Source organism: Lathamus discolor, unplaced genomic scaffold (genome assembly GCF_037157495.1).
Source record: "Lathamus discolor isolate bLatDis1 unplaced genomic scaffold, bLatDis1.hap1 Scaffold_249, whole genome shotgun sequence".
Lineage (NCBI taxonomy): Eukaryota > Metazoa > Chordata > Aves > Psittaciformes > Psittacidae > Lathamus > Lathamus discolor.
In genome coordinates, this window is record NW_027069278.1 from 16,588 (window position 1) to 34,704 (window position 18,117).

The 18,117-nt window shown below is 37.8% G+C and overlaps 1 protein-coding gene across 4 annotated transcripts; it reads right to left on the bottom strand.

Annotated features, from left to right (window-relative positions):
• Nucleotides 1-1,881: 1,881 nt before the first annotated feature.
• Nucleotides 1,882-13,293, bottom strand: LOC136006497 (small RNA 2'-O-methyltransferase-like). Of its 4 annotated transcripts, none has more exons than XM_065664527.1 (7): nt 13,104-13,293; nt 11,409-11,540; nt 10,379-10,491; nt 9,420-9,554; nt 8,846-9,028; nt 7,031-7,208; nt 1,882-5,366 (listed from the first exon to the last, which is right to left on the bottom strand). In XM_065664527.1, the coding sequence occupies exons 2-7, from the start codon at nt 11,523-11,525 to the stop codon at nt 4,962-4,964; spliced, it is 1,131 nt and encodes a 376-aa protein (XP_065520599.1). In that variant the 5' UTR covers nt 11,526-11,540; nt 13,104-13,293; the 3' UTR covers nt 1,882-4,961. The 4 variants fall into 4 exon arrangements, with proteins under 4 accessions (XP_065520599.1, XP_065520598.1, XP_065520601.1 ...); XM_065664526.1 differs by lacking the exon at nt 13,104-13,293 and adding an exon at nt 12,650-12,767; XM_065664529.1 differs by lacking the exon at nt 13,104-13,293 and adding an exon at nt 12,573-12,592.
• Between the last annotated feature and the right edge of the window lie 4,824 nt (nt 13,294-18,117).

Consider the following 18,117-nt stretch of genomic DNA (forward strand, 5'->3'; position numbering starts at 1 on the left):
AATTTAAAGTGTGAGGCATAGCATTAAGTTATTATTAAGCAGACATCACAACTAGCAGTACTTGGGGAAAGTGAGGGTACTCTATCTAGACCCTCCTGACAAAATCTATCTTCCTCAGTGAAGTGTACAGACTTGCTAGTACTTGACTTCTTATACAATTTGTATAACTTTGTAAATTACCTTCTTATTTATCTAACATATTTGGGTATGTATTCCTTTTCTCATCATTGTATTCAAAATAACCAAGCCTTTTGGTACTGTAGTAAGCACCTGTTCTTATATTAAAAAAAAAAAATCAAAATCGGGATTGGTGAAAATTGCAGCTAATTTTAATACAAGCTATTTGTCACTTGGATCAGTTCAATAATCAACACATTGTATAGTAAGGATTAAGAGAAGTAACTGTACCACATACAACCAACTCCAGTCTCCACTGTCTTTTGGTACAAAGAAGAAGACAATGTTTCCCAAATTTCAGCAGAATATCCCAGAATTTCTTCTGTAGTTGTTGGCTCTCTTCTGGTTTTATGAATCAGCAGGTTCCTTACAGCACAAAAGGCAAATTGCATCAGCAAACAAATCCTGCAGTTAAGGATCTCAAAGTGGGGAGCTCTCCAAAATACAAAGTATACACATATATACATAAAATATTCATAACTGCTAGTCACCTTACTGAATACCAGCAGCTGCAAATATAATCACTAAGGGTTTTATTAAAATGTCTTGCTTTTTCTACCTCTATGTTTTCAGACTGTTTGAGTGACATTTATATTGTAATGTGTCATTTAGACACTGTTCTTTTCTCAATCTGGAAGGAAAACATCTCGTGAATGAAAATAAGGCTATGCACCAATGTTGCATACACACATATGCCATACTATATGTGTACATATATGGCAATGGGAAAACCATTGTTGTAATGTAGGAAAAGATTTTCCCTTACTACTACATGAAAAAAGAAAAAAAAGCAGAGTCATGAGGTACTTCAAATACTGTCACTGAACACTTTCGTATTTTGTAGACATTCTGCCATGAGAAAACAGAGACAAAGATGAGCATAGGAAAAATTATTTTCTGTCATTCTTGGAGCAAAATGAGTAGCTCTGCCTTCTCCCCACCCAACTGCTCATTCTGGCCTGCTCTCCTCTTCCCACTACAAATTCCTGTGACAGGTTACTTGATTCAATTCCCTTTGTGGCCTCACAGTGGGATCTGCCAAGGGCAAAACACATCATAACATGCCTGTTAAAATTTCTGTGGGACAGGCAATTCCCATTGCTGCTTCCTTATTAAAAGCTAAAACAGCAACTAACTGCTTGGGGGTGATTTTATGTGAAATCTCCAAGCAAATGCTAGCAAACCTTTGCCCAACTACAGAATTGTATGTACAAGTAAAAAGTCCCAACAACTAACCATTATGAGTTACACAAATTCCAGCTGTAACTGAACAATCCAAACCTCATTTACCAATAAAAATATAATCATGGAACAGAGCCTAAAACCATGAAAACCCATGGCCAGCAGGACAGAAATACATCAGAGGTTCATTAACTGCTAGATCCATGTGTTCTGAGAAATCTCTGGTGGAGACAATTAATTCCTCCAGCTGTCTCCACTAGGCTACAGAGGTTTATTGATTCAAATAAGTGAAGCAGTATCTTTAGGATTTATTTATACCACTTCCTCACTTTGTTATTAATTTAAAACAGTGATCAGAAACATCCTGTTAAGCTATTCTGACCTATTGACTTGCTCAACAACCTATCAAGTTATTAAATTCAGTCATTAAATTGCAGTACCCTTAAATTCAGGGTACTGCACTGTATTTTTGGTTTTGTGTGGTCTGGCATTGCTTTTGGGTTTTTTTGGGGGGTGGGGTGGTTTTGTTTGGGTTGTTTTATGGGTTTTTTGGGGGTTTTTTGTTTTGGGTTTTTTTTGGGGTTTTTTGGTTTTTGCTTTTTGCCTTTTTTTTGTGCTAGTGGTGGGTTTATTTTTTTTCTACTTAATCTGGATTTTAAAGTTTTGAAACACTTAAGGGTGACCTGTTTTGAGATTTGTGTGCCATCTCCTAGTCAGTGATATCGTCACATGCATTCTAAAACATTTCATCTTCATTACCTTCCTTTCAGCATGCTCATTTGAGACATCAGAATTCACCTTTTGTCAGTTTCAACAGCAAGTTGAAGTGGGATACAATAAGTACTGTGTTTATTCCCAAATATGCATAACAGTTTAGTCAAAAGACCAACCTGACAATGAAGAGCTATGCACAGTGAATCCTACGAAAGGGTTTAACTACTCCTGGAAAGACTGTTCAATCCTTTAACAAAAAACTTACTTAACATTGATTTAAGGCAGTGGAAACCTGGTAAGCTAACACACAAAACAGCTTATTCCAATAAAAATCAGCAATCTCAAATGTTTATTCTCTAAATAATGCTTCTGTATATGCTATGTAATAGCTTCTTCAGTTTCAGTACACATAGGTATACTAACAAGCACAGAACACGAGGCCAAACATCTGTAGTTTGACTTGAAATCTTCCCCAGGAAAAGCATAAGCAAGAATGTTAAAGATTAGTTTTTAATGATAGCTATAGCAAATGCCAAACTAACAAGGGGAAGAGGACCCATGAACCCCTTAAAAACTTGATTACTCTTTTGGCCCCTTCACATTAGTCTATCAAATATTCACATAAACCATTTTCCAAGTGTAGCTACAAAGAGGGTACACTGTGTTGTGGAAAACCAAGCAAGTATTTGTATGCAGTTTTGTCAGCTCACAAGAAAGTCCTGTAGTTACATATTATCCAAACACAAAATTCAAAGCAAGTACCATTCCAAATCTGATGGAAGAAGAGGAGCATCTCTTTTCCTTATTTTGAAGTGATCAATCATGCTACAAAGTACACTAAACATAGAAAGTTTCAAGAAAAAATGACACAGGAAAAAGTACAGTTTTGAAAAAACCCAAACCTTTTAAATTATAACAAATCATAAAGAGAACTGCAGAGACCTCATAACAAACCAATGCAACTCTCAAACAGCTATGCTTATTAGTGTCCAAAGAATATTTACCAGTTTTGAATTTTACATATATTTTAACATACCAACTATATCAAGTTCATATCACAATGTAAAAAAAAGTAAAACCATTCTAAATGCTGTATTGAAGATGAATTCTTAAAAATCTGGAGGTTTTTTTTCATAACAGCTGACCAAAGGGCATTCAGAAGGGAAGGAGCAGGAGATGGGGAGTGGGGCCTTCGAGGCAATGGGACAACTGCTTCTCCATTACATGAATCATAACTTCTGAGTGGATGCTTCCATCAAACCCCAGTCCTCACCTGATTTGTCAGATAAATCTGGTTTATAATGGCTGTACCTCAACTGCTGAGAAATTCATTCCTGGCACATGCACCCTTCCTGCTTTGTAACTAGAGGAGATTCACCACTAGTCAATAGTAAAGTCACTTCTGAGCCATTTATACATACTAGCACTATCAGTCTACCCTTGCTTCTTACACTAAGCAACCATTTCTGAGTCATTTGGTATTACAGAGCACTGCAGATCTTTCCCTGATTATCAATCTAATACAGATTCTGTACCATTTCTCAATTCAGAGAATTACAGGTGCCTTTTCCTGTTATGTCTAACCTTTTCCTCAATAATGTCAAGGAAATTCAAAAACTGAGAAGGTAGAATGCACTTACATTGAAGAAACAGTCAGCCCTTACACAGAATTTTTGTTTTCAGGAAGTTGTAAAACTTGCATGTTTCATAAACATGGAATCAGTTCTGATAACAGTAGCTCATCCCAAATTGCCAATGACATTGTGAAGCACGCACAAAATGAGGCCTTTTCGTTAACCATCTCTATACTCATAAGAAACACTAAGTTGACATATTAAAATTACTGGTGAAAAAATCTGGGTATGCAAAGAAGCTTAAGAACGGCAGTGCTTAGCTTCCTGTATGAAAATCCCAATCTTAGGAAGACACAGATTTTGAAGGATGCACAGGAGTCCATCATCTAACATTTGCTCACTGTGTATTACACATACAGTTAAGATCTACTTTAATCATCTTAGCCAAGTCAGTAAGCTCGACTATTTCTAACATCTGCCTTTCATGTCTGCAGAACGTACTAAGACTCTTTTAGACAACAGCTACATGAGGAAATACAGAGAAAATTTTTCCCAAATTCAAAGGGGCCAGGTCAGCATTCACAGCGACAGAACATTTTGGTTGGGTTTTACTTTGTTTTCTTTTTAAACAGAGTAGTCAAAGATACCAGTTCCAAATTAATTAATTTCAGCTTCTGGAAAGTTACATGATGCAAGTTATTTCCCAAGGTGCAGTTATCAAGAAACAGGATAACAACAGGGCTAAATCTACCTTTTATTCCTACTTTACATCCGACATCATGGCACTCTTCTCAAGTATGCAATTTACTGAACAAGAAACATATGCAGCATATTCCTATTTATCAGAACAATATCTGGTTTTCACAAAGGCCAAGTATGGGCTCATCTTGAAAGAGGCATCTAAAAATTCTATCCTATTCAGGAAAAACTTGCCTTAAACCTATGTCCAGCTTGTGTTATTCAGAACAACAATATAATTGCGTTATTAACTATCCTTGGAACTAACAAAAGATTATCAAAAACAATCTAGTCATGACAACTACAATAAGGTAATAGAAAATAAGGAGAAATACTTTAAATTTTTCTTCACAGGAATTAATTCCCTGATTTTAGCCTGATATTCTATTTCAAAACCTTATGAGTTACTTCGATCTTTGTCAGAAGCACTCATCTTCACTAAATGAAAGAGGTGCTGATGGATGAATACTGTAAAGTTTGTAAAATATTTTTTGGTTCTAGTTCACATAGAAAACACCATTTCACTGATAGTTAAAAAAATTCTTTCATTATTTTAACAAATTCATGAGAAATTTGTTATCTATCTTCATGTTCAGTATTGAGCATCACAGCAGAGCCATCATTGCTCAAAGTGACCTGGCCAGCAACAAGCTTGCTTAACTTCTCAAAGGTACCACAAAGTTGATTCACTCTGGGGAAAGAGAAGATTGTTGCAAGAGGTATATAAACCACATTTCCACTGACAGATGATTCCATGCTTTTTTCAACAGCCAGTTTTCCAAGATCTTCTGAGAAGCAGCTCACTGAAGGTTGGAATTTGGATTTTCTCTCAGCAGGATCACCATTATACTCCCCGTGTTCTGACATTAAACGCTTCAGCAGACTTTGCTTAATGATTTGTGCTGTGAAAATAACTTCTCCAACCACTGCATTCTGCAGGTACTTCTCATCCTTAAGACATGGATACACTGCTTTGAAGACCTTTATAGCACACAACACAATAATATTTTCTTGTCAAAGAGAGCTTCTAAAATGTGAAGATTATTTTCAATTCAATCCTGTTTTGCTTACTACTTGAAACATATTCAGATAACACAAAAACTAGAAAATAGGACTTCATGTATTACAACTACAATGGCAATTAGGTTAACAGAACTTAAATCAGGCTTATATTTCCATATATATTTTTCTAGATCAGGCAAGGTAAAAACCTGCAACTCTTCAATTCTTTTTAATCATTCTCTTCTTTTCCACATTGCTTATTCTAAGGCTCTGGTCACAGTTCCACATCTACACAGATTCTAAACTACTTCTGAAATGACATCTGGAAACCAGCACTACAGCTGTGTCTTTCATTCTGCTTCCAGAGTAAAACATGAAATATGCTCACACAGATGCAAAAAATGATTAAAAAAACCACCTCTAACATCACAATCTGTGAACTTGTACTGTGTTTTACACCGAGATTAATTCCAAGGCAATTAAGGAAACTAAGCAATCTCATTCCTATTAGTTTACGAGGAAGTGCCTTATACCAACACAACCACTGAAGCTCCAGTGTCTATAACTATGTCCTCTTACTTTCTGATTACTTCTTGAAATGATCATGGAATCACAGAATAGTTAGGGTTGGAAAGAACCTCAAGATCATCTAGTTCCAACCCCCCTGCCATGGACAGGGACACCTCACACTAAACTATTCCACCCAAGGCTTCATGCAACCTGGCCTTGAACACTGCCAGGGATGGAGCACTCACAGCCTCTCTGGGCAACCCATTCCAGTGCCTCACCACCCTAACAGGAAAGAATTTCCTCCTTGTGAGACCTCACCTAGAGCATTGTATGCAGTTTTGGTGTCCTCAACATAAAAAGGACATGGAACTACTGGAACAAGTCCAGAGGAGGGCCATGAGGACTATCAGGGGACTGGAGCACGTCCCGTATGAAGACAGGCTGAGGAAGTTGGGACTGTTCAGCCTGGAGAAGAGAAGGCTGCGTGGAGACCTCATAGCAGCCTTCCAGTACCTGAAGGGGGCCTACAGGGATGCTGGGAAGGGTCTCTTCATCAGGAACTGTAGTGACAAGACAAGGGGTAACGGGTTAAAACTTAAACAGAGGAAGTTTATATTGGATATAAGGAGGAAATTCTTTCCTGTTAGGGTGGTGAGGCACTGGAATGGGTTGCCCAGAGAGGCTGTGAGTGCTCTATCCCTGGCAGTGTTCAAGGCCAAGCTGGATGAAGCCTTGGGTGGAATGGTTTAGTGTGAGGTGTCCCTGCCTATGGCAGGGGGGCTGGAACTAGATGATCTTGAGGTCCTTTCCAACCCTAACTATTCTATGATTCTATGAAAAGTACCTGTCATAGAACGCCTGGACGAAAGAAAATTTTCATTCTAAGGATATCACTATGTTAACGTAAGAATGATTATCCGTACTGCTATTTAACAAATAACCTAGAACTGTAAGGCCTTTATAGAACTAGAAACACAAATCATGTAGTTAACAGTCTTTTGATCTCACTGTATGTGTTAATCACAGCTAAGATTGGATAGTAACAGTAGTCGACAGTAAGAAGACCTTTACAGCCAGGTCATACAGAATTTTATCCTTTATTCAACCTCCTAAAGGAAGAAAGTAATACTTACTGTTTTGTAAACTGCTTCAGTGGGTTTCTCAGACTGAGTGGATACACTGGTTTGAGGATTTCTTTTAACAAACACACCTATTTGAGTACAAAACCCAACATTCTCCATTCCTCTTGGTGGATGCCCCACACCAGTAAATTCCACTGAGTAACCATAGCATCTAGCAGTCTCTAGAGCCCTAAGAAACACAAAACATTGTGGTCATACTAAACATTCATCTTTTAATGTGATAAAGATGCAATCTCTAACAAAAGCAAGACCCTGAGCCTGTGAATGCTTGAGCAGATTTTTTTTTAGCAATACTCACATGCCTGAAGATAAGCACTGTCAAAATTTGCTGAATCAGAGCTGTAGCCATATGCCTACCCCAGCCTGACTCATTTAGTATTGGTAATTTAGGCAACCAAACATCTGCATAGAATATGCATGTTCACAGCTACTTACTGTTTTAAGTGCACTGAAAGTGAGCTAAAACCTACCAATTTTAGAGAACTATTTGAAAAGAACTCTTAAAAGACATAGATACCACAAAACAAGAGACCAACTGATAGGCCAGAAAAGTGAGGTTTGTTGCAAATGTACAAAGAATGAAGTATACCTAATCAAGGTTACAACAGTGCACATGACACCTAAATGAAAACCAATCTTCTAGTACTGCACATTAGCCAGTGTGAAAAAATCAATGGGGCAGTGAACTGAAATAGTACTATCTACTTGCACCATTCTCCAACAAAAAACAGTAAGCTAAATTAATATCCCACGTATTTTAAAGTACATTGAAATGCTTATTTCACAACACAAAGAGTTTCTGTTTGGAAGTTGAAAACACAACTCCTTCAGCAATATCTGTATTTAATTCACATGCACCCAAAAGCAGAACCTAAATTTACTTTAGGTTGTATAAGTGGTCTCTAAGGTATTCATCCTTTAGCTAATAATGCAAGCAGGTTTTAGGATCATTATTTAGGGGAAAATATATGCCTCAAGCTTTGCAGAACTACATACTCAAAAAACCACTCCATGCATCAAAGTCTACGGCAGAAAAAAAAACACACTAATTTAAGGGGCAAGTTTTTCAAGATTGTTTCTAACTAAAAGCTAGCTTCTGAGGTATGGCATCTTTTCTGTACCATGTATTTTCTTCCACAACTGCCTGACAGCTGAATGATAATACAGGATATATATATCCCATTCCCTCTTTGTTTTTATTTCATCTACTGATAGTAGACTAACATACAGCTCATGCAACCCTCTGTCCTGTACAGATGCTCTGCACAGAATCTGTCATTAAGCCAAGATCCACTAAACTATCCTTAACCTCATTCAACTTGCTATGCTACTATGAATATTTGATACATCTATTGGCATGCTCTTAGAGAAAGATCTGGACTAACAGAGCACTTAAATTATACCAGCATACATAGTGAGAACATTCCTTGGGGTTTTATGAAGCATTTCTATAGCAGGCTATTATTATGCACAAAGGTTAATTATTACTTTACACTTCAAACGTATTAATTGTAATTAAGGCATGCAAAAATGTTTTAAAAATAGTAAAAATAATAAAAATAGTAAGTCTTAAATATTTTTTGCAGATCATTTACAGCCAAAGCAAAACAACAACCATCCTAAAAAAACAAGCCCCACAAAATATGCTTAGGTATTTATAACAGCAAAGGAATGCTTCACTAAATCAGGTGTGAAAGTCCGCTGACACCAAACCACATACACAAACCATTTGAAAACACGTATCTATTCCTTTCTCACACTACTGAACACTCAAAGCTACCAGGCTATGATGTTCAGCAAGCTTACCAGCTTTGAAACTGCAACTGGGTCCATTCAAATTTGTGGTCTGGATTTCTGAATAACTTCACTCCTGGAAGTAAAGGGTTGAATTCAGAATTTGGAGTACTGATAACAACCCTGCTTGGAGCCATGAAACCAAACACCACTTCAGGAAACTTCTTTAGTTCCGATTCTTCCAGGTGCTCTATTCTGTAAAGGATAAGTTTATGTATGTGTCTAAGAACACCCTAATGTATCTTATTAACAACCAGTCAAAACACCCTAAACCCATATCTATACCTTGGAATTTTAAGCCTAGCACTGCAATAGCCTAACACTAGCAATGTGGCTGAGTGGCAGCTTAGAGGTTTTTGTCTGTGACAATTTCCTCCTTCATTTTGTACTTTTCCCATCAATATCCTTCTCCTGCCATTAAGCTACCACCACATCAGTTTCTTAGTACGCTTAAGCACAATTTAGAAGATGACATATTCTGCTACTCCACTGTAACGTTTGCTCAACTCTGTTTCTAGTCCAGACAAAATTCCAAAGCAGGCCCTAATGAACTTGGAAAAACATAGTATGTTGGCTTAATACTCACAGTTCAAGGCACGTTACCAAGTCAAAACCAAGCATGCAAGGATCTTTATGGGCAACTGAACCATGATGCAAGGTAACAGTTAGGGATCTTTCACGTGGTTGCAAATAATCAACAGGAAGAGGAGACAACCTATGCCTACAAAAGTATTGAAAACACAACGTTACAGAAAGGACCTTAGGGCAACATAAATTGTGCATGCAACTGAACTAGCTAACCTCCTACAGAGATCCCTTGTGAATCTCAAAAAGGTTAACAATTTTACACAGATTGACAAAAAGTAAAAAAACCTTTCTAATACAAACACTTTTTATGACTACTGTGATAGAGAAAGAGCCAAGGAGTTAATCCAGCAATTGTCCTTATATCTATAAAACTTTCCACTGTACTCTCAAGACATTTGGAAAGATGCTTGTAATTTTAAAAGTAGCTCAGCTCTTGACATATTTTAGAGGAATTTGGGGGAAATTATTAGGCAATCATATTGACTTATTTTTCCCAAATAAGAACAACTAAAATATAGGCACAAATTTCATTCTGAAATACTGCATCACACAAAACACACAAATGTGAAACGCAAAACCTCACAGTCCTGGCATAACGGGTTGGACTTGAACATCTTAAAGGTCTTTTCTAACACAGCTGATTCTACAACTCCATGGTACTCATATAACATGTAAATTTGTTAAGTACCTTCACAAACACTGTAATTCCCAGGTGTACACAACACACCTTCAGGGCCATTCCATGACTTGGATCTTTGCCACATGTGGTGATGTTAGGCACATCTACAGCCAGGTGCACAGACACAGGTGCAATGTAATTAACAACAATACTCTTTATTTGCCAAGCTGGTATTTCCACATTTGCCCTTATTTTGAACTTCTTTACAAGAAAGAACGTAGCATGCCACTAGGTCAAGCCAAATACAAACCTTAAATTAACAACATGCAAGAGCTTACATTTTCTCTTTCATTACACTTCCACAGATATCTACCCCAGCTAACACTTCAATGCAACTGCAGAATTTCAGCATACAAAGCAGCGTGCAGTCAGCACATCCTAAGTCTGCCACCTGTAAGTTAGATATTAAACAATGTGTCAATGCTGTGCATTTCCAAACAATTTCACCTTGCATAACAAATTCTATATTTATTTCAAAATAGCTGTTTAATGATAAAAAGAACCATTTTAAAATCATAACCAAAACATACAGTTGCAAGCAGGATAGATGTGGATTTGAAATTTCTTTGAAGAGCCTACAAGATATTTTAAAAGCATTAACTTTCTGGTTTTACAGCTATAAACAAGTACACGTAGAACATTCCGCTGACTCTGAAGAATGTCTTTCACAAGTAATGATAAGTCATTAAGTATGAAAGCTGTGGCAATTTTCATGTTCACCACTGCTTTTCACTGGACTGCTCTCCATCCAAACCATTGTGAACACAAACCAAACCCCACTGCTCTTTCTCATTCCAAAGTCAAGGTTGGAAGGCTCAGCTCCCAACCCTTAAGTCATGAGTTGTTTCTATTCAGCCTACCTCTAACCCTGTAGGTAAACAAAAAGTTTACACACACACATTTTACACCCCAAGTCAGAAAATTCAAACACTTAAACACAAATGCAACACTCCCAAATTGTTATATCCAAAAGCAGATCTTAGTGCCATGACCTCTACAAGTTCATAAATGCACTGCTACAGCATTTCTCATTAATTTCTTGCATGTTCCCTAAGACATAAACATTTTCTGACCTAAACCTGAAGACAGAGGTATTCTGCAACTTCTTCCATTTTCAGAGGAGTGACTCGTTAGAAAAGAGCAGACAAAATACAACATCATGTATATAGTTTAACTTACTTAAATTTTCAAAATGAGTATCACAACAACAGCCATGGGGGGCATGAAGGTTATTATATAAATACCTAATGAACTAATGTCTTTATTTTTGCCTTTAATTTCTAACATAAAAAGACAAAACATACCAACCTTCTTAGGTTCATATTTCCCCACTAAATCTTTAACAAACTGGTAGCGTTGTCTGTACAAAGGAGGTGTAAATTTAGTAAATCCTGTAAACTTCTCTTCCTTAAAGTTCTTATCCATAATATTTTCCTAATGCTGAAATAGAAAGATAACACTTATTTTTCAGATTACTTTTTAACATATGAAATTACAGTCTGTTGTTTTCACAATTAAGCAGAGGTAGACTTGATCACTATTTTATCCTAAGAATGTCAAAAATATAGCATTTAGCAAAATAAGGCACTAGCTGCATCCACATATGATGCAAATAACCTTTTAAGAAACCATTATATATATGCAATCATTAAACAAATTATTAAATTACATAATTTATCACTCTCCATCCAGCATACCTACATAGTTTTTACACAACTACAGCTTATTTCATCTTCCTTAGCTCTTCTGGCAGGAGAGGAAAAATTTGTAATTTCTCACGGAGATGCTTGCTTTCTCCCCTTTCACCTATTATTTTCTTTATCTTACAACACAAATGACTTAGTATCTAGAATTGTGTACGTACAGCCCTACACAATTTCTACAATGGAACAACCAGCAGGAAATATATAAATAACTACTATATAGTGCAAAAAGAAGTGCTCTGCTGGGCATCAGCTTTAGATTTACTACGAGCTAAATCGTGGTTATTTGTGCCTGGATTCTATAAATAAACTAATATAATACAACATGGCATTAAGAATCACAGCCATTAGTGCAATTCCAACTCTCCCACCTTTTACTAAAATCTACACTTCAGCGCACATAAATATTTAACAAGAAATATCCCCCCTAAACTTGAAAATAAGGCCCTAATGCACGACGACTGCGCTCCCACGGGAATCGCATTAAGTGGAAGACTGTGGGCACAGAATTCCCCAGCACCGGCAGCTCAGCCTCAGCTCACTACTGGCTCTAACGAACACCAGGCTCAGCCAACCAAAGCAGCTAGACTGAGCCTGCAAACAACCCGAACGCACCATAAGGTGTAGATCTATTTTACATATATATATATATATATATATATATATATATATCTCCCTCAAAAGAAGAAGCGGCCTCAGTGTTCGGACAATTACACGTCTCCCCAGGAGCAAAATAAGCCCGCTGAGGAGCGAGCTCGCAAGCGCCCACCTCCAGGCCCCCACAAGCTCACGCCCGCAGGCTGCGCCCCGGCCCTCCCGACTCTGCACGAGCCTGGCCACAGCTACCTCAGCCCTCGACAGTGCTGCCGCAGAGCAGCCAGGCCAGCCCAGCCCGAGCCCTCCTCCCTCTCCAAAGGGCCGCTCTCCGCAGTGCCCACGACGTGTATGGCGGAGCAAAGCTGGCCTTCCACGGCCTTTCGATAGCTTCCCCCTCAACCCCTGCTCCTCTTTTTGGGCTTCCCGCACCCCTCCCCCTCCATTTTCTCTCCCTAGGGTTGACCCTCGAGCAAGCAACCACCTCCCCCTACGAAAAGAACGCGCGGGAGCTGAGAGCTGGCCCTCAACAGAGGGCCTGAGGAGTAAGAGCCGCCTTTGTCGAAGCTCTCCACCCCGTGCGGCTTATCGCGGCACTCACACCCTGCCCGGAAACACCTCGGCTCCGGCTGGTCGTCTGGAGCGCAGGGAACTGCTGCCCTTTAACAGGGAACTAGCTGTTCTACGCAGCAAAACCTCTGCTTACCTCTTTTTATGTAGGGTGGTGTCTTGTTTTAACGGAACAGGAGCACAGGTGTGATGAGGCACAGCTGAGGAAATTGGGGTTGTTTAGTCTGGAGAAAACAAGGCTGGGGCGGGGGGGACCTTATCACTCTACAAGTACCTGAAACGAGGTTGTAGTGAGGTGGCGGCTGATCTCTTCTCCCAAGTAACAAGTGATAGGATAAGAGGTAACGGCGTCAAGCTGTGCCAGGGGCAGTTTAGATTGGAAATTAGATACAATTTCTTCACAGAGACGGTGCTCAGGCACTGAACAGGCTTCCCAGGGAAGTGGTGGAATTGCTGTCCCTGGAAGTGTTCTGGAACTGTGTAAATGAAGCCTTTAGTGACACAGTTTAGTGGTGGACTCGGCAGTCCTGGAGTAAAGACTGGACTTGATCTTAAAGGTCTTTTCCAACCTGGATGATTTTATGATTACCAGCACATGAGCATCCAGAGATCCACCTGCTGTATTTATCTCTGCCTGTGCCAGCTTCCCTCAGTGTAATTACAAGGTGATTGGGAGTGGTGATGGTCACTAATCTTCACACTAAAAAGGCAAAAAACCCCTACTGCTCATGCTGGTACTGCCAGCTGCTTTATGCCTCAGTACAGCTCCTGTGCTTGCAGATGGATTTGGTACTCTCCATAATGGAAATTTAAGGTATTGCAGTGGTGGTGACATGAAGTCAAAGTGTCCTGTCAAAGTCAGTGAGGTAAACTACAAACAACCCAAAGCAAATCAATATATTTTGCAGCAATTTATGGAGTATTTTCTACATTGGAGCAGGATTTGTCCCTCAAGGAGCAAGCAACTGTGTGGATGAACAGTGAAACCAGGAAGGAAAACATGGAGCTGAATTGCTTGTTACTTTCTCTGTTCACAAGTATGTAAAGCATTTTACTAATCACAGGGTGGGCCTGCTATATAAAAAGAGTTGTCTATCGATTCTGTCCAGGATTTAAGGAAGTTTGGATATGGTGGGAGTGAGAGCAGAGAGTATTTGTTAGCTAAACTATATTTCAATGCTTTTTTAGTTTTCAGAAAATACTGAAAGTCTTTATGCTGAAATGTGCCTGTGATTGTTTAACCTTGACTATTTAATGCTATAAGTTTTGCAGGATGTGGTCTACACAGAGTATATATAAGTAGCTAACAGCAGTCTAGCTCTCTTGTTTACTCAATAGCTAAGAAATGTATCAAAGTGTGCTTGCAAACTGGTAATCCTGCCGCTTTCAATTAGTTCAAGATACTGGAATGTTTTCATTCTGTTTGAAGTTGGTTTTTAGGTTTTGGAATACAACAGCAATTTTCTTTGTATTATTTTTGGTTTATGAGTAGTAGAAATAGGGAACCACCCATACAATTTCACAGTTGAGGTCCTTTTCTGTTACAACAGTGAAGTGCTAACAACAGTGTATGAGGCAGCCTATGAGTTGCTATTTCAATGGGAGCTTGGCTTGCAAACAGGGTTTAAATATGTAAAAATCAGTAATGTTACAAAGCATACAGAGCAAACTTCTTTAAAGTTTATATATAACATCTGGTCAATTACTTTAGTGGGATTTTCCCTCAATAGGCTTTAAAGACCTGCACAACCTAATTTGGCTGTAAGTAGAAACTATGTGTAGAGAATAATTCCCATTAAATGCCTTTGAGTAGTCTAGTAAATTGATTTTAACTTTTTAATTAGGTCCTCGCTTTTTAACAAAGAAAATAAACTGTTATTGAGCTAAAGGTATGAATACCTTGTGCAAGAAAGGATAGGTTCAAGTCTCTTTGTTTTATAACTCAAAATGGACTCAGTCAGAGTGATCAATGTGATCAGATAAAAGCCGTTTAGTACAAAGCATCTATCCTTTTTATACTGTTGTCTGCATCTGCTTACAATAGTTTGCTGTAGTATAATCAATACATATACAATAGCTTAGTATATTATGCTTTGATACATATTCTTGCAGCACACAGCAACTAGTATAAAATTGATGAAATAAGCATATAGGAACTTAACCTTTAAAACTCGCTAACAGTTCACTATTTCGTATCTTAGCATATTCCAGTTTTTTCTTACCTCACTTGCACTGTTACTTTTGCTTCTTTACCCATGTCCTTCTTCATCTTTATTTCATGTCGAACTCCATGTAGGCACTTGCTGACTTGGGAATGTGGCCATTCTTTGCTAAAAATCCATCCACAGTTGTTCTTTTTGCCTGAATCGCAGTTTAATCCTGAACTATCATTTAGTACTTGTGTCTTAATTAGACAATCCGTAAACTGTGGATAATATTTGCATCTCAGTGAGATATTGTAAAGTTTATTAATAGAAGTCTTTAGTGTCCTAGATTAAAATGCTATAGATTTTGGTACTCAGTAAAATTCTACTCATAATTCAATATGACATTATTAAGAGAAAAAAAAAAGGGGGGGGGAAAGAATAGTAGTGAAGTTATACAGTAAAAGTAAATTTGCAACAAATTGTGAATTCACACAATTTCCTTTGTAAGACTTCACCCAAAAATGTACCACTGTAAATAAAACCTTCAGAATTATCAGATGTTTAATTCTCTATTATCAAACAATGTAGTCATAGAAATCTCTTTTTTCATTGTTTTGTATTGGGTGGCAAAATTGACCAGAGATCCCATCTTTTGAAGATTGACAACATGAAAGAAATAGACAGCCCTATTAGTAGTTTTAAGCTGCACAATCTGCTTTGACCCCAGCGAACCTGATCTTCTTGCTAGAAAAAAAAAAAAATTGAAAAAATATTGTGATTATTCCTCATAACATAAAATTTCTCCATTCTGTCACAAAAAAAAAAAATAAATCATTTAGTATGTCTAAAGTCTATGTCTGTTTTGGTCCATTGTGTCACACATCTCCCTTCTTCATGCAGTGGTATATCTACTTAAGTCTGACGACATCATAGAGTAATTTCTGTTGGGAGGGACTTTTAGATGTTATCTAGTGCACCCTGCTCAAACAAGGTCCAGGTTGATGAGGTTCCTCAGAAACTTCAGTTCAAAGGTATTTCTAATATTACAATCTGTAAATTCAAACTGAAAGTTCCGGTTGTCTTTAATTAAGCATGTCCACAAATTAAGCAAGCTATTTTTAGAGAAGCCTGTTACTTCTGTACCATACAAAGAGCAAAAAATATATGACTATACTGGAATAAAAGCATCTCATAGTAGAAAGTCATGAATCAAGAAATCCTAAACTGCTAAAACTTATTTTATCCTTCAGTGTTTGGGATGAGAAAGAGAACTGTATGCAGTTCCTGGACTTTCCTTTTGAAGCTGCACTACACATAATTAAATGCGATAGCAGAAGGTATCTAATGCAGCACTACTGCCAGAAGACAATACACTGATATTTGACAGAAAAATACATGCAGCAATACTGCTTAACCTACAATTCAAGAGCTAACAGACATTCCTCTCACAGCAGGTTCAGAGGATAGAGGATGTTCAGCGACTAGGTACCAGTACTTTTCTCCTCAGATTCAACTAACAGAGTAGGCCTGTTTGAGACAAATTCAGAATTCATCTGTTGAATGAGAAAGGAGGCTAGGCTTTTGCATATAGCACCATCCTCTTACTTATTTTTATTGTTATATATATAGTTCCTTGCAGTCCTCCTTGTTCAAGTGTATGTTTGTTTTGTTTTGGCTCTGTTCTGTATAAAGACCAGCTGGGATGCTTGAGGAAAGAAAATCTCATTTTGAGCAAATGGCTTCCTGGTTTGCAGCTGTAAAGGTTTCAGCATCACCACCAAAAAGGATCTGCACAAGAAGAACAAAAATGTCATACAGAGGAAAACCACTTGAGGCTTGAATCATACTGACTAAATATTCCAACAGCAAAAGATAAACACATGAAAACACAATTTGGGTAACATAAATTACACAGAAATACAGGCTGTCTTGAAGTGATTACAGAAGACATTAAGGAAGTGCTCAGAGAGTCAAGGATACCCTAAAAAACCCCACCAGAACCACTCAGCTTCAAAGTCACTACTCTAGCTAGCTGTCTCCAGAACAAGATTACCTCACTGCTACAACACCTCGGTAGAATTAATTTTGTGATTAGTTCTTTAATTTCATGAGATTGTTAAATGGATGTTTGCTGCCTCAAGAGTCCTGTGCTAATAAATGGTTTTGTTAATATCTTTGTTAATATCTTTGGGACAACGAGGCCAAAAGGAGTCTGGAGACGTTATTCCTAGAAAAGGGGTGTACTTTTCTAAGCTAAATGAAGAGCTTAGATAGCAGAGCAGGCAGTTTAGAGAAACTGGTAACTGTCAAACTGGGCCCTGATAAGAACACTTTTCTGCTACAGTATGAGCTCTAAGGTAAGTTAAAGGGCCAGATTAATGAAGATGAGTCACTGTTTCTGAGGTTTTCAATTTGTAATGAAGAGTGAGATGTTCTGTTTACAAGGTTTTCAACATATAATGAAGAGTGATTATACACTGTTTACAAGGAGGTAAATACTGCTGGAAGTATTTAAATTAAATTAGTTTTCAAATTCAAAATATAAATAAATTTTAAATAGTATACAATTAGAGATGCTGCTTCCTAACCAACTTAACCCTGCATCCCTTTCCTTTTGTGCTGAGCAATGCAAAGCCCTTCTCTGTGTGTACAATGTATTTTATCCTGCTATGCCTAGGTTGCTGACACTTTGGTGGACTTTCAGTGATTTTATTGCACATTCATTCCATGTTCAAAATCTCTTGGCAATTCCTGTACATTCGGTCTCCCTTTTGTACTTCTGGCTAAAGCTTGATATCAAAGTTTGTAACTAGTTTTTAACTTATTATTATTTTGCTTTTGCAAGAGCGTTCAGTTAAAAACCTGCTGGAAAACTTTGAATAATGAGTTAAATGTAACCTCGACATATTTAAGTTTCAGGCAAAACTGAAGTTTGTTTCCTGTTGGCATTTAACAGTTAATTTCTTAAATCTTAATGCTTTCAAATGCGTTAACCTAATTCTC

Bases quoted from the DNA above. Each gene is read 5' to 3' on its own strand.
- LOC136006497 (XM_065664527.1), bottom strand. From the start codon at position 11,525: ATGGATAAGAACTTTAAGGAAGAGAAGTTTACAGGATTTACTAAATTT. The intron at 10,492-11,408 runs GTTGGTATGTTT...TCTAACTTACAG, and splicing joins GGAAATATGAACCTAAGAAG to GTGGCAGACTTAGGATGTGC. The intron at 9,029-9,419 runs GTGAGTATTAAG...TATCCTTTACAG, and splicing joins TTGGTAACGTGCCTTGAACT to AATAGAGCACCTGGAAGAAT.